Source organism: Poeciliopsis prolifica, unplaced genomic scaffold (assembly GCF_027474105.1).
Source record: "Poeciliopsis prolifica strain line A6 unplaced genomic scaffold, Auburn_PproV2 SCAFFOLD005, whole genome shotgun sequence".
NCBI classification, from domain to species: domain Eukaryota; kingdom Metazoa; phylum Chordata; class Actinopteri; order Cyprinodontiformes; family Poeciliidae; genus Poeciliopsis; species Poeciliopsis prolifica.
Window position 1 is genome coordinate 10,833,599 of NW_026562380.1, and position 21,429 is coordinate 10,855,027.

At 41.7% G+C, this 21,429-nt stretch overlaps 1 protein-coding gene across 5 annotated transcripts in view; it reads left to right on the top strand.

Annotated features, from left to right (window-relative positions):
* zmiz1a (zinc finger, MIZ-type containing 1a) overlaps window positions 1-21,429 on the top strand; it is a 116,830-nt gene that overhangs the window by 94,823 nt on the left and 578 nt on the right. Inside the window, exons 7-24 of one of the 5 annotated variants that reach the window (XM_055029333.1) lie at window positions 6,507-6,542; window positions 13,749-13,884; window positions 14,601-14,715; window positions 14,839-15,059; window positions 15,834-16,035; window positions 16,127-16,408; window positions 16,502-16,684; window positions 16,797-16,865; window positions 16,980-17,145; window positions 17,249-17,390; window positions 17,983-18,193; window positions 18,303-18,408; window positions 18,516-18,676; window positions 18,753-18,820; window positions 18,909-18,977; window positions 19,061-19,347; window positions 19,930-20,120; window positions 21,005-21,304. In XM_055029333.1, coding sequence (XP_054885308.1) covers window positions 6,507-6,542; window positions 13,749-13,884; window positions 14,601-14,715; window positions 14,839-15,059; window positions 15,834-16,035; window positions 16,127-16,408; window positions 16,502-16,684; window positions 16,797-16,865; window positions 16,980-17,145; window positions 17,249-17,390; window positions 17,983-18,193; window positions 18,303-18,408; window positions 18,516-18,676; window positions 18,753-18,820; window positions 18,909-18,977; window positions 19,061-19,347; window positions 19,930-20,120; window positions 21,005-21,304 — 2,945 coding nt within the window. The other 4 variants (XM_055029337.1, XM_055029336.1, XM_055029335.1 and 1 more) reach the window with 4 other exon arrangements.

Genomic DNA, 21,429 nt, shown 5'->3' on the forward strand with positions numbered 1-21,429 from the left:
CCCTCAGAACTTTTCCTCTGGAGTTTACAGAAGTGAAGCCCGTGTGGAGGGAGGAGGACGCTTTAGAGCTGATCAGGTCCTCTCGTCACTTTCTGCTTAATTGGTTCGGTTTGCACGATCGCAGGCAAATTCATTTCTCCAGTTGAATCCCAAACTGTGCCTGCACTTTGTAATCCAAACACAGAGGACTTTGTTCTCGTACAAAACCGGATGAGCAAATCATTTAAATCCTCTTTTTGTTCTTGCTTGACTGATCCGGCACCCACACCTCAGGACTCAACTCCCCCGCCCAGCTCTGCCCCTCCACCTCCATGGGTGGGGGCCCGGGGGCTTTTGACACACCCTGTAAAGTTATATTTCCATGTATGTGGGTGTTTTTCAGTGCAGCATGGAGTATTTGTGAAAACCATTGATGACAGAGTGTTCTGCACAAAAAAGCCACACAAACAAAAACTTCCCTCTGCTGTCACAAGGGCACTTCATTTCCCCCAACCTCCTCTCCTTCTCCTCTCCTCTCTCTCTTTCTCGGCCTGCTTCTCTGCATTTAGGTGACAGCTCGGTTGTTTTTTCTTGTCGGGTTGAACTCCAATTCATTCTCCTCGTTTTCTCTCAGACATTCTGCTCACTTCTGATGTGCTTGTTAGATCCACTGATGAAGACAAAGGGGGACATGATCAGATTATATTCTCCTCCAGGCAGGGAACCTCCCCCCCCCCCTTCTTTCTGATAAGACAAATAAATTACTACTTGTCTGCCTCTAAATAGATTGATTTTTCTTCCTCTTCCACTTCCTCTCTTGCGCTTTGCCTCCCAGCCAGCCCGCATCACAAACTAAGCTCCGCCCTTTTATGCAAGTTTGCAAACTGAGCTTGCAAGGTTTTTTTTTTTTTTTTCATTCTGATGTTCTTTGCCCTTCTTTGACAAATGGCAGTTGCAGAGGTTGTGTTATGCATGTGTGCTTCCCTGTGCACTCTTTTAAAAAAACAAGGAAATGGAGCGCTAGACTGAACACATCCATTACGACAAAGGTGAGAAGCACTCGAACATCTTGGCTCCTTAATCTCTTCTCCTGTTTGTCTGCGTTGACTTGCTGTCTTTATCACTTCCTCTCATCCTCTGCTCCTCCTCGACTGTCTCCACTGCTCCCTCTGTCTTGTTTTTTTTTCTTCTCTATTCCTTCCCTCCCTCCGTCCTTCCCACTCTTCCTCCCCCAACCCAATGTCTCGAGAGTGTGTTGGAGCCGGTAGCAGGTACAGCAGGAGCCCATTAGCGCTGAGCCTCACTCTGATTGGATAAGTTGAAGAAACTGGGAGACTGCTTCTGAATAATTGATGTATATTGTGCAGACGCCGGACAAGGGGAAGAGACAGATCAGAGAGCAAGGGTGGAGGAAAAAAGAAAGATAGAAGGAGGAGGAGTAGGAGGCGTAGGGGGAGTAAGAAATAAGGAAAGAAAGAGAGAGAACAGAGTAAAGGATATGTGCGAGGGGGGAGAGTGAGAAGGTGCTGGCAGGAGGCTTGAAAGCAGCAAAAGCTTCGAGAGTTGCCACTGGCCTCTGCGGGATCGTCAGCATCTGTGACAATTGAGTCTTTTGCTCTGCTCTATGGAGGAAATTAGATGAGATGTGCAGCATTGCTCAGCTTTCGGTAAGTGTCAGAGTGTGTTGTTTTCTTTGCGTGTGTCCTCTCAGACGAGGCAGGATCAAAGGTGAGCAGGGGGGGAACAGCGGCTGATTTAAAGCTAAGTTTTGTTTCTGTTGAAAATGAGTCGTAAATGAAGCAGAACTGGTTTGGTTTTCTTTTGACCAGTCAAAAAGCAGAAGTGCTCGTTTTAAACTCAAAAATCCTTCTCGTGTGTTGGTGTTACTTTGGTTCAAAGCATCGGCCACTCACTCACACAGAGACAGGATCAGTCCAGATCAGCTGACCACAGGTTGACCTACATGCTGTTCTGCCCTCTGGTTATTCTGTGTGGGTTTTTGTCTTTGTGCAAGCATGCACTCATGTTTCAGAATGCTGCTTAATTTTTGGCACTAGGCAGATGAAAGCTTGGCAGATTTATAAATCAGTCTCTGAATTATAGTCATGATTTTTAAAATTATTATTATTTTATTTACTTTGCATTTAGATTGAACATGAAATGAATTCAATTTAATATGAAGTTAGATTCAAATATCCATCCATTCAAGGAAGTGAACAAGAAACACATGCCTGAGCAACAACTGTTTACTTTTCAAATGATCTTGAAAGTAAGTGATTTATTTCCTTTACAATCTTTGTGTATGCTTTCAGTAGACTTAAAACTGAAAAAAAAATGTGTTTATCTCTTGCCTCTGTTGTCATTGAAACTTGCAGGAATATTCATATGTTGTTGGTTTTCCTGATGCCATGTAGCCCAGCCGTGAATACCTATCAATGTTTCTCAAATGAATTATGAAAAGCTAATCGAAAAGTTCAGAAGGCTTTAATCCATACAATAATCAGTTATTGGGCCATGATTAGTTAATTGTAATTAATAAGTTCACCTTAAAACATGTTTTAACTTGTTAATATCTGAATATAAACTTGTCTCTTTATTCCAGAATCCCTTGAATCTCAACCCAGCTTCAGTCAGGGTTTTTTTTATTTACGTCACAATGTCTTTTTCACATCAAATATAATGAATCTCTTTGCATTATCCCATGTCTATTTCCAATTGGTTAATTAGAACCCTGTGATGACTCTTTCCCCAAAGCTCTTTTTGCTGAGCAGAGAAGTGTTCCAACTCAGTCATGAGAAACAAAGACAATTAGAACCAATTTGGGTGTTTTTCCATGCCTTTAAACCCTGATCAGTTTGTTGTGATTTTGCTGGAATAAACGTTTTTGTTTTTACACATTTATAGTTTTTGCAACAGACATTTCACCTCATTTCCTTTCGATTTTATGTGTTGCACAGTATTTTCCTTCATGTCATCAAATTTCAAACCCAAAAAGAGAAACCAACCCAAAATCCAATTAACTGAGCCGGGAAACTAAGTACCACTTATCGTTTCTGAGTGACCTGTGAGAGACCGAGATGGCAGAAATGCGAATGGTTTCGTCTGACTCACACTGGCACTTCCTTTTCCTGTTCAATCATGGCCGACCTGACGTTGAAACCGATGGATCAAAGATGGTTTTTAAACCTTGGATTTTTTTAGTTTCCCTCTTACACTTGTTTATTAAAAGCTCAAAATTTGTCTTCAAGACATTTTTATTGTTCCCTGAGATGAAACTTTAGAGCTAGACTACCCTTGGCGTTGCAAATATTTTAAACATTAAAGTTTGTTTTTAGAAAAATGCACCTTATATTTGAAATATTAGATTGTAGAGTGTTGGCATATTTGCTTTCCTTTTACTCAATTAAATAATTAGGAATCTTGTTTACGCATACAGTTTTTTCTCAATTGAAGTGAATATTCTTTCAATTTTTCTTGCTTCTTTAAATGCATGATGATATTCCTTCATTTGGAATGAAAGAGTTCATCCTTTGGACAGATATTTGATAGATAAAGAGGCTGATTGAGGAAGGGGCTGATTATCAAGCCCCTACCTCAATAACTACTTCCAATTTATGAAACCTTAATGAGCATGTTGGTGTTCAGAGTGCAGGCTTTACACTTTGTTTTATTTCTGTCCAGAGGAGATGACCCACTTCCCACTGTGGATTCTTTTTTGAAAAGCACCACTCTGCTAGAAGCCTTAAAATGAGCCATGCTTTCCATTTGAGCTTTCCAGTTATGATGGAATCCTTATTGTCAATTGTGTCTCATGGAGGAAAACAGTTTGAATGCGTAAAAGGGCATTCGGGCTATAAAAACTAGAATGGCCCTCTGCGAGCTTCTCAATCAGTGTTTAACCTTAAAACTGACAACTTAATTAGTCAAACGTCTCCTGCGTCCAACTCCTTCCTCACTCTTGAGCTGACCCATGAAGCAAACGCGATAACGCGTCGGTGTTTCCAGCGAGCCGAGCCAGCTAACTTCCTGTTAGCCTGCACAGAGTAAAAAACCACTGAAACCATTTGCATCCTGAAGCCGACAGCCACACACTACAAACTCTTCAACCGTCCTCTTTCCCTTCCCTTCAACGCTTTGTTTGTATCACTGACTCCATGCACTGTAGTGACCTCCTCTGACAGCTCGCTGAGCACTTCCCATCAGACTGTTTAGTGACTCATCGGTGACATTTGGCGTTGGAGTGTGTGAGCGCGCCTACGTTTGTTTTTGCAGCTTGTTTCTGCTTCTTTTTTTTTTCTTTTTCTTTTGTGAATCATTGTCGTGCCTGGCAGCCGCCTCCTTCTTCCCACTAACAGCAAGTGGCCATATTAAGTTGTGCTACATGAGCTTGGCTGACAGTTGGGGAAGGAATGTGTAGTAGTGCAAGCTGATGGCTCGCCTTGATAACGGCGAGGGAGGAGCTCGCAGAAGGCTCCTGGCTATGCAGCAGGATTGATTCATATAGTCAGCAGATCTCGTTTAAGAAATGTTGAAAACGTCCTAATTTTCAACTGATATTTTTAAGGAATAAAAAGAAATCTCAGAACCCTTCTCTCTCTCTCTCTCTCTCTCTCTCTCTCTCTCTCTGTCTCTCGCGCTCTCTCTTTTTCACTCTCACGCTTTCATTGAAGCAGCAGCAGAGCGAGATGAAAACGTCATTGTGAAAACTGAGACAAGTAGCTGTCTGGTTATAATTAAGCATGTGATATTTACTAGTTCCCCTCCAGTGGTGGGGAACTGCACGTGGCTGATAAGAGCAGTTCATTCACAGCCCGCTGTTCTCTGATGTTCCTCGCAGCCAGCGAGAGGCGCCTTTCCGCATAAGCTCATCTTCACAAAGCCCAGACGCTGAATTTGTTTGTTTACTCATTAATGCACACTTAGGTTTCCACATTTGCTTATTTATTTATTTTTTCTATCTTAGCATGCGTGCTTGTGCCCTCACAGCTGCTCATTAGCTGGATTTGTAACTATTTTTGAGTTGGATATTTTCTGTTTTCTCATTGATGTGAGCGTGATGATGACTGGGATTGTGACATGTCACATATAGATGAGAAAAGGCTGAGCAGGACGGTCATCAAACTTCTGACACTGCAACTCCGGTCACCTGAATTTCACATCCCATTATGTCTGTCATGCCTGTAGGTTAAAGTCATAATGCATGGGCTTAAGAAATACAGTGTCCTGTGGAAATAGTCAAATACTTTTACTCTGATTCTCCTAAATAAAGTCCAACGTAACAAACTGCCTTCAGATGTCTCATCCTTAGAAAATAGCATCCATGTGCATCTAATTTATTCATTAGATGCAGCGGTTTCTTGGAGAACAGCAATGAACAAACAGAATCATTACAAAAAATTGATCAGGGACAGGGCTACAGTTGTGCTTAAAGCTGGCATAAGTCATAAAAGCTTCATAAGTCTCATGATCCACTATCTAAAGATGAAACCAGTATGGGATGACTGCAAATGTCCAACACATGGGTCTCCAACTAAACAGACATATTGGGCAAGGAGAGTATTAGTCATAAGAGCAGCCGAGAGGGAGAGAAGTTAACTCTAAGCGGCCAAGGGACAGCTTAAAATCCAAAGCTTAGGTGGGAAAATCTAATATGCTGTAGCAAAAGGGGATTTCACAAAGTGTTGACGGAGGGATGCTGACTAGAAAATGAGCCCATGCTATTCATATACCGTATAAAATCCCTGAAACGTTTTAGGGTTAGGTGTTCTGTTGGTAGTGACTTACCTAGGTAGAGGTACTAACCTAAGTACGTCAGTATGCGCCTTACTTAGGAGTTTGACATTATATAATTTAAATAAAATTAAGAAAATTAAAGTTTGAAACTTTGTTGCAAATCCTTGACTTGTAGGAACTGTTACAGTTCCTCAAGCTCCTTCCATCTCTCAACATCACCTTTCTTTGTTTTTATGATTTTCCCAGTTTTCTATCGCATCCTGTTTCTGATTTTTGTTTTGGGAGGTATTTTTTTCTTTCATTTCCCCAGATGAACCAGTGAAATCAGCTCAGATTGTTTGTAGTGATTTACTTATTTTTTTTGGTAACTTGTGTTTGAAGCACTGGTAGCTTTGAACACTTGAAAGCTGGCCGACCATTTTTGTCTGATCTAGATGTATTTTTGGATTCTGATGTGCCTTAAATTGAAACAATAATCAAAGCAACAAACAAAAAGTAACTTTAATTCTTGTACTTTTCTCTTTCACAGAAAACATCTTGAAGGTAGATAACTCATTGCAAGAACTTTTCGAAATCTCCTAAAGAAAAACTGTACAAATCTTCACATTGAGTATACCATAAGAAGAAAATAAACAAATATTTTTGTTATTTAGTGGCTAAATGTGACTAAAATAGCCCTGCATTCGCTTTCTGGTCAGATCACACTGCATTATTGTTTGGTGTCTATGCTTCTTCTTCTTCTTCTTCTTCTACCATTTATCCCAATTTAAAAATCTGTAATTTGAACCCCACAGAAACCAGCACCTGCAGGAGATGTCAGAGTGATTCAGGTAGAGCTACCCTCCCTTCTGGGCTGCAGCATCATTTATTTGGCTTTTGTGAAACCACACACGCATCGCCGGGGAGGCGGGAATCTGCCCTCTCCCTTCATCTCCACTTGTCCTCAGTCTTTTCATTCATCATCTCCTGCTCCTCTTCCCCCGCCCACTGTCTGGTCTCAGATCTGGTGCACCACCACAGGCTGTGGAGGGGATACTGTCAAATTAGACAGATTTGAAAACAACTTTGTCTTTCTCTTTTAGTTCAGATTCTTACAAGCAGGACAGAAAACTGTTGGAACAACAAATTTCCAAAATAGCCTGTCTGTAGCAGGAGCTTTAGATTTGAAATATTCTGACTGTGAACTAGGTTTGGCAAAGTATGATTTCTGACAGAGCTGTCTCTCTGCAGGGCATGTTTAGGTTGTTCCGCCTCCGAGCTGTTGAGACTAAAGCCCATTTGATATGCTTCTCTCTTAAAAGAAGTTGGCTTTTACAGAGAGGGGGCAGGAAGGGGGATATCATCGACCACATAAATGGCTTCCATTACACTTCAGCAAAAAGCATGACTTTATTTTTTTATTTATAAATTCAAAGGATTTATTTTACCCGCCCCCCTCCATATTCTTCCTCTGCATAATATTGTGTGCCCACACAGTACAGGCCTACCTGCCGGTGTTTTATGGAGTTTTGCTTTTTAATATCTATCATGAATCGCTGCTTTATCATCCCACACATTGTCTCTGAAGGCTTCTTTGTCTAGTGCTGCTTTGTTTCTCGCTCAGAAATTGTAATTTTTCATTTAGTAATTCCTTCATTTATATAACCTATGACAAAGCTGATGTAGACTTGAATTCACGATGTTAAATTTTTTCAATTAACCTTCGGAGTTGTGCTTTAAATTTGCCAGTCAACCTACTTTGAAGGCAGTTTTAAAACATTCTTAATAACTGAACTTATACTGTTAATGTCTTATGACTTGTGACTCATACAGTCTTTTCTTTTATCTCAGATTCATTTCACTTAGCTGAGGTATTTAGTTGATGTTTTTAATTTTAATTATATCATTCTGGTAAATGATGTATTTTTGAAGTATGCATATTGTAACGGGTCTTATCATATTCAAGATTTTATCATGTTCCTAAAATAGAAGTTTCTCTTTATTATGGTATTTATGCAAAGAATGTAAACTAAAAAGTGATATTTTTTTTTAAACAAACTGACACCGAAATTACATAGTCACTACAGCTGTGCAAGAGCTTTCTAGGATATTTGTTTCAATTTCAATACATAATCACGTAATGCAAAATATAGGATGGCCGTAAGTTTCCATACATTGAAAAAAATAAACATTTTACATTGGACAACCGTTTTTATTTTTGTGGGATTCTGTGTAATTGCTGCACATCGTGGTTGATCTGCAACATTTCCAGTTTTCTAAAATTTGCAAATAAGTGTCATGTGTGATGCTCGTTCTGTTTTCTGTTAAAGTTTTGTGCACCCGTGCGATTGCTTCCAGATCCAGCCATCAGCATAATTTCAATGCTTTGCTCTTTTGTCAAATGCATCTTCTTGAGCATCTGAAATAAAAAAGAAATATACATTTTACATTCTCCTATGTATGAAAACGTATGGCCCACCCTGTATAATAATAGTTTTCAAATGTGCAGATTCTTATATCTTTTGTATATTTTGCTCTTTATACAGATAGCACTCCTATACTAGCTGGCTAATTAGTCAGGCTGTCAGGTACAGCTTGCACCATTTGTTGCTTGGATAAATGCAGCTGCACAACAGTCACACCTTTCACACATCATGTAAGATCCATATATTCACCATAGCAGCAAATTTGAAATATCTCACTAGCAACATCACTTCATGTCAGCCTGGTTCATCCAAACGCTTCACTTTACACCAGCATGTTTGATGCTGGAAGCTGAAAGTAATACAGACGCCATGACCTACTTTCTGATTAATTCTGCTAATAATTAAAAGACAACACGGGTGCTTCCATGAAGCATTCAAGTTTAATTCCTAGAGGGTCATTTAATGATATTAAAATGAGACAGTTGATGGAACAGCAGAACTAATATTCCTAGTCCTGTATTAAACTCGGCAAGTTCCAAGTTAGAATTGTGCAACCCAAATTCATCATTTCAAAATGGAGCGCAAAAACACTTGGACATGATAGAATTTAGTGCTTTACAAAATTCATTTCCTCAATTGTGACGGCAACTGAAACTCAGCCAGCAATTCCAGTTTCCACATTACCCTAAAGGATAGTGGTGGTTTGTTCTGTTTTACTTTCAATGCCATGTCATCTTTTTTTTTCTGTATTTCTGTTTTCCTCTTGCTGTTTATGGGGAAATTTGAAACAAACTGGAAACATTTTTAAACAGGCACATTTATCTGATATGCAAGAAAAGTAGTAGCCTTATTTTTATGTCAGCTGACCAGAAGTGCACTGCAACAAGTGGGAAAAGGGAATTGTTACATTGCTCCAAAACCCCAGAGAAAAACGATGACACCGACTCATTAAAAGGACCAAAACCTAACCATTTGAAACTTTCTTATGCTTCAGTACCAGTAGTCTGCATTATTTTAGCCTTTATAAGATTGATAATAAAGTGTGTTTATGCTGATAAACTCACTGCTGTAGAAGTCCGGTGGCAAACCAGTGATCGCAGCACCATGCTTTATTGTTGTTGATTATCTCAATATTAAACCATATTTCAAGATTAAGCTCGTCGAGTTGTGGAATAAGTGACAACAGTCCTGCTTGGTTTCATGACAGAGAATATAACACACTGAAGTCAATCATAAATGTTTGAGAGAAATTGACATCAATTGGATTTTTCATCAGGTTTTACACAGCAGTTTACATCTGGGAAATATGCAAGTTATTAACACTTTTCCGTTGCTGATTCTGCATCAGCATAGTGTTGGTGTATGTATGCTTGTGTGTGTTTTGTGTTTGATTATGTAGCAGATCAACATCTTTATTTTTAACACACAATAGACGCTCATTAAGAAAGTGAGATTACCCATCGAGCAGCTGTATGTTAGAGTAGGCACATTTTAAATACATCCGGAAGTTTGTGATTTTTTTTGACAAAGTATTTGCACAGAAAAAGCAAATCCCCAACACAACCGCATATGCTTGTGCACGCTCAGCACCCTCACAGTTCATGGTAATTAGCATTCGGGTTCCCTTGTAAAAAGGTCTTGTACTACCACTCTGTCATTAGTTAATGGGCCTGGCTCGCTTTCTGCGCCTCTCCTGGCTGCTCCCAGGAGGAGCGGTCGAGTTGAGGTGAGAACGTGCCAGAGCTCCCGCTATCTATCAGTCAGCTGCACGACGTTAAATACAGCTTGAGTGTGGAGGACCCATATGTCCCATGTGTCATTACCGGGCATTACTCAATTAAAACTCCTTAGCTTCTAAGAAACTGGGCTTCCTGGGAGCTCCGGCTTAAGTCCTGATGTCACTGCTGGACAGAAGAACAGAGCACTTGTTGCAGAGTCGCTCTGTTCAAGAAGCGTCTTTCAGAGTCCTGAAAAGTGTTATGAAAATTTGGTATATTATTATTACTGTTAAAGAAGCTGATGAGAACACATTGGTGTATGGTGAATCAGAGTTTTTGATGAACTGCAGAGACATTTTTTCCACACAAAACAGTAGACAAGAATTTAAAAGATTAGTTTTGGGCGGATCTCGTAAACATTTTGCAGTTCTACTAATATTTTTATTACTAAGTTCGGAGTTTACCTGATATTAGATTAACACTATAGAGAATAAAGCCCAAAATATTCACAAGTAGGGACATGTTTTTAGTATTCATCCATTTTTATGCCTTAACAGTTCTTAACAAAGTTTAAAAACAAGGGTTTTTCTTTCATTTTTTTTCTTTTAAAGAGGGTATTAACTTGCATTTTTTGGAAGAACAGATGTGCTCAACTTCATAATAAACATCTTGATCTTAACACATACTTTAGTTGCCTATAATGTTTTATTTTATTTATGTATTTATTTTACCAAAGATGCCTTGATGTTCTGTCGTAGAATGGGAGCGCTAATCAAGGAAATACACTGTTTAATCCACAGTGGAGCCATTGTTCCACTTACATATTTTACAATTCACCACAGTTGTGTAACTGCCACCTAACTTCCTTGTAGAGGCTGCTGAAGACTGAAACACTCATGTTAGAGTTGTTGTTGAGCATTTCAACGTGCAGCAGCAACAAACATCCCTTCAGTTCAGGAGGATAAGCCCTCAGGGACCAACATAGCATGTTTCTAAATAAGCTTTGTGTTTCACAGTGCAGCAGCATTGTGTTTTTGCCCATAACTCTGGAGTGTTGAGACATTTTCAAATTTCAGCTACGCTCTGCAGGGCTGTTACCAGCTGTAAACGTCAGGTTTTAAGAAAATTAGAGTCTCATAGTCAAACTGCATGTAAAGATTTGGAAGACAATGAAAGAAAACCTTGACTTTATCTCACTTTAGTGTGACAAAAATGTAATTATCCTTTCTGTCCTTCGGGTGTGTCATCAACACAGTGACAGCAAAATGGAAGCACAGAGATACACATAGAGATAAGGAATAATAATAAAATGGTTGTACATAAGGTCAAATATTGAGGGAAATTGCACAATGTCTAAATCCACCATTTGGGTTAAAATAATAACCTAAAATTGTTTTCCATTCATGTAATTAAAAAAAAATTCTATAGTGTGTTGATTTCTCCGGTGAAGCTCTACATGAGTGGTTGTAGGGAGAAAAGGATTTAACAGAAAGTCAGTGAGCAGTTAACCTTGACTCATCTTCATCAGGCTGCTGTTAGCGTCTTCATTATAAAGTATGCAATTAAACTGTAAAGACTTCAGTGTAAATGAAATCGAAATAAGTGAAAAGATGAAAGAGAGGCGTAATTAGATAGAGACCTTGGCTTTTTCATTCCCGTTTTTGTTGGCCGATTGTCTCCGCTCTTGGCATCGGGTGCTTTGTCTTTTCTGCCGATGACATTAACAAACTTTTTAATGAGGAAGATTTACTTCATACTGTTGGTGTTTAGAGTTGTTTAGTAAATAAAAGAGACAAACTGTAAAGAGGTGACGATGCAGTCCCAGACTTTGATGGTGTTTTCAAGGGGACTGTGAGGTTAGAGAAAGGTCAAATGAATAAACTTGTTAGGATATTTCACTATGTCCAGACCCAACATTGCTGTGATTGACTGCAGGCAGATTCTGCAATTTGCTTCTATTCTGATTTGGCAAACACTTTCCAGTTCTCCCCATCTGTATTTTAAGGTGATTTTGCCACTCATTCTCAGAGTTTGGTTTCTGAATGTTGGGTTGCTAGTTAAAGAGACAGTCACACTTTGTGGAGGTGGTGATTTAGTGTGGAGATAAGCTCTGTTTAATGGCAGGGTGGAATAATTCCACTTTAACAAGGAGGCTTGGCTCTCGCCACCCTACAGAAGAAAACACTGCTCCTCCTCTTCTATGCGTTTATTCTTTCTATTTTTATACTAAGAGTAAGCAGGCGGTTGTCCAACAAACCATTTATCTTTCAGAAAAAACTATATTTTGTTAGTATTCTATGTATTACATGTAGAAAGTTAAAGATTGAACAAATTTTGTTTATTTCACACCATTTTGTCTGAGGAGATAAAAATGAAATTTAAATGGGCCACAAAGATAGATTAAAACTATATTTTTTAAAACGTTCAATCAGCACGAATGCCTTAAGAAGAAATGTCTTGTTTTCTTGCTGAGTCTGATTACACCTGGGAGATCTGAGAAGATGCCTCTTGGCGTAGAGTGGCAGTGCTGAACGCAGGAAGTGAAGGACAGTGGAGATATCACTTTTTCTTACTTCCTACATTGATCTTATCTGTAACCCCAGTCGCTCTGTCTCTCTCTTCGTCTCTCTCGCCACATTTCTGCCTCTCGCCAGCGAGAGAGCCAGGAGGTCCCTTTTGTACTGCAGATTGATTTCACACTGCAGGTAGATATGATGGGATAGAGAAAATATAAAAGCGGCAAATAGATCGAGTCAGTTGTGCTGCATTAGGCTGCCCTCTGGAGGCTTTGGAAGCAGACATGCATTTTAGTGCAGCACTGACCCAGTAGGCCAGCTCTGCTGAGATAATTCCTTCCAATTAAGAGCATAAACTGAAGCAGTTCCATAAAAAAAAAATTTACGTGTAACCCTGGATGGTCAAGTTTTCTGTTGTTGACATCTTTAATAATAAAAAGTGTCTCTGCTGATAGATAATTGTATTGCTGCTATCGAACAAACGGGGTGCAGTGGAACGCTCTGCGACCTGAAGTAGGCGGGGCTTGAAATGTCTCATATTCACATTTAAAAGGGCCGCAGCAAAACGAGTTGCTCTAAAACTCGCAGCTCAGAGGTAAACGAGGCGTCTGTGGAGCTACAATAAGGAGGAATTGCAATGCTTCTCTACGTAAAGGAGAAGCTTTACAGTTCTCCTTGATATAGGCCGCAAGTGAATGATTTATATGTGAAAAGGAAGGATTTAAAAGCACCATATGTCTACTTTAAAATGTAAAAACTTTCAGAATTTCAAAAATGTGGAGCAAAAGAAAAAAGCTGTTTTTCCAAACTTTGTTGTCATTCTTGGTGTCAAAAATACCAAGAATACTAAGAATATGACCAGTTTAAAACCATGCGTATACGCAATGCATGCAACAATATTCTAACACAGAAAGAAGACAGTTGAACAAGTTTTTTGTTGTGGTTGCAAATGGGTAAAAAAAATCCTACTTTCATACAATATTTAAAAAAAAACACATATTCTCATTCATTTTAACAAATCATCTTTGTTACATTTAAACTATAATTTTTATTTAGCTATATTGCTAAGGTTTATATGAATTGAGCATCACTGTGTTTATATGATCTTTTGTGACAATAGAAGGATCACCTGTTTTAGCATCAAAATTAGTTGAATTTATTAGTCTCTGGGTTGAGAACCTGTTGGAACAAAGATTTGTTTCAGGAGTGGCTCTACTGTGGACCAAATCATACTAAATTAAAACAATGGAAAAAACTGAGCTTTGTGCAGTGTTAGAAATTGGGAACTAAAATCGATTCCCGCAGTTAGCCTTAAATATGATAATCCGAGTAGATGACTAGTTACATAAACATGCAGAGTTGACTAATGTGTTTATATGCGCGTTCTTTTCACGCAGCTCTGCTGTCGTCGTGGTGTGAGGAGCTGGGCCGTCTCCTCCTGCTGCGTCATCAGAAGAACAGGCAGAACGAACCGCAGGGAAAAGTTCCCATGCAGCCCAGCATGAACACCATGAAGCCTGGCCTCACACACAGGTCAGTTACATGTGTGAGAACGTGTTTTCTGTCAAGAGAACAAAGAAGAATGGTTAAAACAAATCAACAAAGGAGAACAAAGTCGCCACTAGGACATGCTATCATCTATGAAGTAGAGGGAAAAAAAATCCTGTTGTTCTGCCAAGAGCCAGAATCACTGAGGAAGGAGCAAAAGGGGATTTACTTGGGGTGGAGAGGCAAACCAGCAGTGATGTGAAGTAATATTTCTGAAGAACATTGTGTGCTCTTGCTTTTCTTTTCCTCCAAGAGAAAATCCTGGAATTAGCTAAGAGTGCTGTTTGCCTCCGCTGAGGATCTTTGGGGGAATATTGTGCCTTTTATGAGGAAATATTGAACATGTCGTCCATTCCAAGAACTAACCTCGGAGAGAAAACAAACTGCTTTCCAAAAACAGCATTTCACTCCTCTCTGCACAGACCACTTGTCTCTACCCAAGAGGCTTTAGTTTATTTATTAGATGTACCAGACTGTCTTATTTGTTTAGTTCGAAATTACTTAAATTCCTGCTCACTTCTTCTTATTTATATCTAAGGATTTTGTTCCCCAGCGGTAACAATTGCTCAGATTTAGTTCCTTTTCTGTGTCTAATAAAAAAAACCTCATTATCAGGTCAATTAAAAAAATATATTCTCCATTCTTTTGTCTGCTGTCTTGCCTCAAACACCACAATAATAATGTTTTTATCTGTTTTCCAGTGATGGATCATTTCCGTATGACTCTGTCCCCTGGCAACAAAACACCAACCAGCCTCCAGGGTCACTGTCGGTGGTTACAACTGTGTGGGGTGTGACTAATACGTCACAAAGTCAGGTACCCATCCATATTAAAACAGCCTCTCTGGGTTTTTTTGTGCTTTATTCTGCAGACTTAAGCTATAAATTCACCTTTTATAAGCATGATTTTTGTGTAACCAGTTAAGTCTTGTGTCGTTAGGTGCTGTGTAATCCTATGGCGAACAGCAACAACCACATGAATCCCGGGGGAAACCACATGGGATCGGGTATGTCGGCCAGCGCAGCAGGGCTCAGTTCGCCGCAGTTCAGCGCTCAGCAGCAGCAATTCCCAAGCAAAGGAGGATCCGGCCAGTCGTACATGCAGCAGGGCATGTATGGCAGGCCTGGCTATCCCGGTGGGCCTGGGGGGTACAATGGAAGGTGAGACACTCAGTCCAGCTAATATTTATTTGACAGTGGGTCAGAAGCCAAGGCTACGATGAGCAGGATGTAGTTGTGTTATGGTTTAATTAGAAGAGAAAGATTGTATGTGTAATTTAAAACACCTTTTAAATCCACTGGCTAAAACAGTGTTTCTCTGAGGGGCTTTAGTGAGTAGCAGGGTGGCATTTTTATGGGAGCGCAGATTGATAGCCAGGATTTTCTTAATTTTGGGTGATTCACGATTGTCGAGATGGTCAATACTTACTTGTGAAACCGATCTTGTCCACAAATCAGTGGCCAACAGAGCGAGAAAAACAGGCATTAAAAGAAAATTTGGCAAAAAAAAAAAACCTCGGGTATCCTTGCCTGCTTTGCAGGTTTTTACAACTGTCTTTCTGTGCACTGTGTGTCTGCTTGTGGGAACCCCCCAAGTGCAACCAAGCTAAAACTCATTACATTCATCCATCCATCCATTTTCTGTTCACCCTTGTCTCCAGTGGGGTCGGGAGGTGCTGGTGCCTATCTCCAGCTATGTTTTGGGCGAGAGACTGAGTCCATCCTGGACAGGTCACCAGCCTGTCGCAGCTAAAACTCACTCTGTACTCAGATTTCCATACTGTCATAGTGTCAATACAACTGAAATTGAAGTAGATTTGTAGGAAACCTGACTAGAGCTGTGAGAAGTGAGGTCAGGTGGTAATCCTCAAACAGAAAACAGGTCTGATTAAACTCTAGCATCACAACTGATTATTTTATTTATTTTTTTTGTAGTTATTCTGGAAACCCCAACGCCCCTCCTGGCGGCATGGGAATGACAACCCACACACGTCCCCCTAGTGACTTCACTCCCCCTGCTGCTGCAGCTGCTGCTGCAGCCGTTGCTGCAGCTGCTGCCACAGCCACGGCCACAGCGACTGCCACTGTGGCTGCTCTGCAGGAAACGCAGAATAAAGAGATGAACCAGTATGGACAGGTACAGAACCCACCTGAGAACATCCATCCATCTGCCTGTCTGTGACCCAAACAAAGTCTGTTTAAAAGTTGAACCTTTTATTACCCGGCAGATGTGCCCGTCGTTCCAGATGGGCCCTGCACCAGCCTACAACAGCCAGTTCATGAACCAGCCGGGCCCCCGAGGGCCTCCTGGAGGTATGAACCCAGCTGCCATGGGCTCAGGCATGAGCAACCCCAACATGAGTGGCCCTCCAATGGGCATGAGCCAGGCTCGAACACCAGGCATGGGGCCTTTTGGAGGTCCCAGTCAGAGGATGCCTCAGCAAGGTTACCCTGGTGGGCCACGGCAAGGCATTCCCATGCAGGGGATAAAGAGGCCGTATCCTGGGGAGGTCAGTGAACCGTTCAAGAAACTGCACCACTTTCAGAATAATGCTACCTGTTGTTTCCGACTTGAATGTCTTTCTTTGATTTTCATTACTCAGGGGAGTTACGGGGGTCAGCAGTATGGGCCAAACAGCCAGTTCCAGCCTCAGCAGGGACAATACCCCTCATCATCAAATCCCTCCAGGCCGCTGCCTTCCCCTAACTACCCCAGCCAACGGATGCCAGTGCAGCAGGGTCAAGGACAATACCCCCCTGGTATGCCCATGAGCCAGTACTACAAGGTCAGTTTTCCCACATCAGCTTTGCTCTCCACACTTCCTGCCACAGCTAGCGTCAAACTATTTTGTAGCTGCTTGGAACTTAACAATCATTGGTTTTTATTTACACCCACAGCAAGAACCATTCAATGGTCAGAACACTAGCTTCACTGGAGGCGGATATTCCTATAACCAAGGCAGTGGGGTGTGTTTTAACTTCCTCCTTTCAGACCATTCAATATTTCAGCTGTGTCCTGAACAAATTATTTTACTTTGTGTAATTTTACTTTTATTATTGCACTTTTCCTGCCTTTCACAGCCCCCAAGGCCTGGTAACTACCCGCACTCTCCAGTCCCAGGAAACCCAACTCCTCCCATGACCCCAGGAAGCAATATTCCCCCTTATCTGTCGCCAAACCAGGATGTGAAGCCCCCCTTTCCACCCGACATGAAACCAAATATGACAGCACTTCCACCCCCTCCGGGTGAGTTAGGCAGCAGGTCTATAACAAAGGGAGTGTTTTTTAAAATAATTTTTCCCCTGCTAGTCTTCACGTGCAAGGATTGAAGAGTGTTTCCCCATTTTAGGCAACCCAAACGAGGAGCTGCGGCTGACGTTCCCAGTTAGGGACGGGGTGGTGCTGGAACCATTCCGCCTGGAGCACAACCTGGCTGTCAGTAACCACGTCTTCCACCTGCGACCGTCCGTCCACCAGACACTCATGTGGAGGTACGTTTAAACCAGGCCGTGTTGGAGAAACTAGTCATGAGCTTAGTTCACTTCACCTACATGCAGTGTGTGTCTTTCCTAACAGTTTCACATTTTGCTACATAAAGGTTTCATGTATTGCTGTGGGTTTATTTTGTTTCTCTAGACTAACGCAACGTAGCGCTTAACTAGTAAGTAAATGAAGAAGGGTAGTTAGTTTTTCAACAGTTTTTATTGAAAAGAAAAGATATGAAAACTCTGTTGCACTTTCATGTGTAACCTTTGACATGAGCAAAATTCTATCCAACCAATTATTGATCAATATTAGTTGTGTAAAACAAACACTGCACGTCCCTAAGAACACGCATTCCCCACTTTAAAACATGATGGAGGCAGCCTCATGCAGTGCTGTTCTTTGACACGAATAGGAAAATTTTGCGACTTTGCAGCAGAAGTTCATCTTCTAACAGAAAGGTATTTCTATATAGTAATGCCTATTTATGATTGTAAACTCACAAAATGTAAAAATAAATAAAAAGTTAAATGATTCTCAATACATTACCAAGTCATCCAAACACAATATAAAACCGTCATATTATTGCTTTTGTTGTAGGTCAGATCTTGAACTCCAGTTTAAGTGCTACCATCATGAAGACAGACAAATGAACACCAACTGGCCGGCCTCGGTCCAGGTCAGCGTGAACGCCACGCCGCTCACCATTGAGAGAGGCGACAACAAAACCTCCCACAAGCCACTGCACCTGAAGCACGTCTGCCAGCCGGGGAGGAACACCATCCAGATCACGGTCACCGCCTGCTGTTGTGTGAGTGTTTGCAGCGAGCACAATGAGACGCATCTCTTCCATTCAGCAAGAAGTTGGTGTACTACACAGAAGAAGCAGGTGGCTAACTCTGTCTCTTGTTGCGTTTCAGTCCCACCTGTTTGTGCTGCAGCTGGTCCACAGGCCATCTGTGCGCTCCGTCCTCCAGGGGCTCCTGAAGAAGAGGCTCCTTCCTGCAGAACACTGCATCACCAAGAGTACGACTCATTACTGCAGCACCTTGGATCTCTTTATGTTCATTTTCTAAAACAGCCGTCAACAAACACTTGCCACTCTCCACAAACCAAATTTCCCTCGTCTGCAGTTAAGAGGAACTTCAGCAGCGTAGCGGCGTCGGCGGGCAACACCACGCTCAACGGAGAGGACGGCGTGGAGCAGACGGCCATCAAAGTATCGCTGAAATGTCCCATCACCTTTCGACGCATCCAGCTCCCCGCGCGGGGCCACGACTGCAAACACGTGCAGGTTTGTTTTGACCTTGGAGAGCAGATAAAAACAATGACAGAAGGTTTTTCTAACAGCTGCTTGTTTTCCTCTTCAGTGCTTCGATTTGGAGTCCTACTTGCAGCTCAACTGTGAGAGAGGGACATGGAGGTGTCCTGTGTGCAAGTAGGTGAAAATCTGGTCTTTTCTGAAAATAAAACTTGGAGTCATTAAGAATTACTCTAATGGTTGTGTTTTTTTTTTCTCCCTTCAGTAAAACAGCATTATTAGAAGGCCTGGAGGTTGACCAGTATATGTGGGGTATTCTTAATGCCATCCAAAAGTAAGTTTCTCTTCCTAAAAGGTCAATCATTCTTCATTTAATTTGTGTTTCAAACCAACATGGTCTGCTGTCTCTTCCAACAGTTCAGACTTTGAAGAGGTCACTATAGACCCCACATGTAGCTGGAGACCAGTTCCCATCAAGTCTGAGCTGCACATCAAAGAGGATCCAGACGGACCGCTGGCCAAGCGCTTTAAGACTATGAGTCCGAGTCAGATGACCATGCCCAACGTGATGGACATGATCGCTCAGTTGGGGCCCGGTCCAGGACATGGCCCAGGATCTGGGCAGGGGCCAGGTCCGGGTCCGAGTTCCTACCCCCACCATCCTGGACAGCATCCCAGCGGAAACGGAGATTACACCGGATCAGGTACCAACAGGCAGCCAGGGTAGCAAAGGTTTATTCAGAGTGGATAAAAAACAACAATTTTCATTTCCACACTTTATTCCATCATCCATTCTCTACTTGTTGTTTATGTCTGTCATGGATTCCTCCATCTTTTGCTCTGTCACTGACTGTCAGTCCATCTTCACATTCCTTCCACTGTTCCTCCCACATCCGTCCATGTCAGTGGTAAATTCATAATGAATTTTTTAAGTCTGCTTAAAAAATGAATCTGAAACTGGGTCAGGAACTCTTGTCACTTTGAGTCTGGAAAAATATGAAGTGGAAGTCTTAAAAATATAGCAGAACCCTGTTTTTTTTTTTTTTTTTTTTTGTCATTTTGTCGTCAGCTGAAACGACAGATGTGTCTCCTGTGTTTTAAACAAACGAACAGCCAGAAGGAAAAGCAGCTTTAATTTGTTTCTTCTCTGATACTTGTTTCTCTGCAGTAATAAAGTAAAAATTGTTACACATTCTGTTTCTGTAAAGCCCTCAGGCACGTGTTCTCTGTTAAAAACAAGCTTTTTCTCTCTTTCTTTTCTTTTCTTTTCTTTTTTTTTCCTGAAGGCAACAGCTACCACAATCAAGGTAGCTTTGACTTCCCTAACGGGAACCCATCCGCTGGCGGTGGCGTTGGAGGAGGAGGTGGTCCTCCCATGAATGATTTCATCCACGGCCCACAGCTCTCCCATCCTCCCGACGGACCCGGTGGTCTTCTCCCCCAGGACAAGCCTCTTAGCCACGGCATGAACGATCCAGTGAGTACATCGCTGCAACTTGGGAAAAACAAGATTGTTGCTCTCAAGTCCTGAAATAAGCAATGCCTTGAAAGAGTAGGTTGACATTTTGCCATGTCACAACCAAAAACTTATGAGTTAGTAGGACTTTACGTACATAATTATGACTTGTTGAGTCATTTTATTAAACCACATTAGCTGCAAGAACAGCTGAAAGCCGACCCTGCTACTGCTGAAGAAAAGCAGCACCACCCCATCATTCTGCTAGGCAATATTTTGAAGTATAGTTGTTTTTTTTTTGGGGGGGGTGAGGGGGGTTGTTGTTTTTTGTATAATCTTTGCTGTATCCCCCACATAATTTTTTTATTATTATTTTCCTGGGGAACTTAAATAAAGCAGAGTGTAGACTTATGAAGGCCACACTTTTCAGATTTTGCTGAGTACAAAATCGCTGAACAATTTTTATCTCATTTTCTTTGCACCTCACAAATATGCCCTATTTTGTGGCAGCCATTCTTGTAAAATTCGAGTAAAACTTGTACTTATAACGTGACAAAATTAGAAAAATGTCAGGGTTATAAATCCTGCTGTTGAATCCTGTAAATCTATCTTTGTGTTACACTTTATGAGAAGAAACTCTGCAGATGTCGTGCTAAAATGAAACCACAGTCTTGTTATCTAAACAAGGTGCAGCCTGTCCCTGTAAACCAGCATGTGTGCTCAGTCATGCTCACATGCTCATGCTTCCATCTTAAAGGCCTGTTCCACATTATTCATGCTCATGTCGTCTCCCCTCCTCCTCCCGCCTTAACACGTTATCCTCCTCCTCCTCTGTGTCTTCCCGATCTTGTACCTTATCCTTCTTTTTCACTCTCTGGCTCTCTGTTTGCATTTCGCACCTGCAGATGTCCCATTCAGATCAGTCCCATAACTCCATGCAGCCGAGCATGCATGCGTCCCCGCACGCTGGCAGCCAGTCAGGGCCGCCCTTACATCACAGCGGCCAGTCAGGGCCGCCCCTGCATCACAGCGCCCAATCATCACAGCCGCCTCGCCAGTCGCAACCGCAGCCTCAGCCGCAGCAGCAGCCGCAGCCGCAGCACCCTGTCCAGAACAGCCACCCCCACGGCGACCTGAGCTTTAACCCCTCCTCAGACACGCAGATGGCTCAGGGAGCTCAGGACATGCCCGAACCCTCCCTGGATGTAAGTGAGCCTTGCTCTGGGTGCCGTAAGCTACCTGTTTAACAGCTAACAATGTCTGCTACAGCTGCTCTCATCTCTCTTTGCTGTCTGCTTTGATTACCACAAATCGCTTATGAAGACGACTG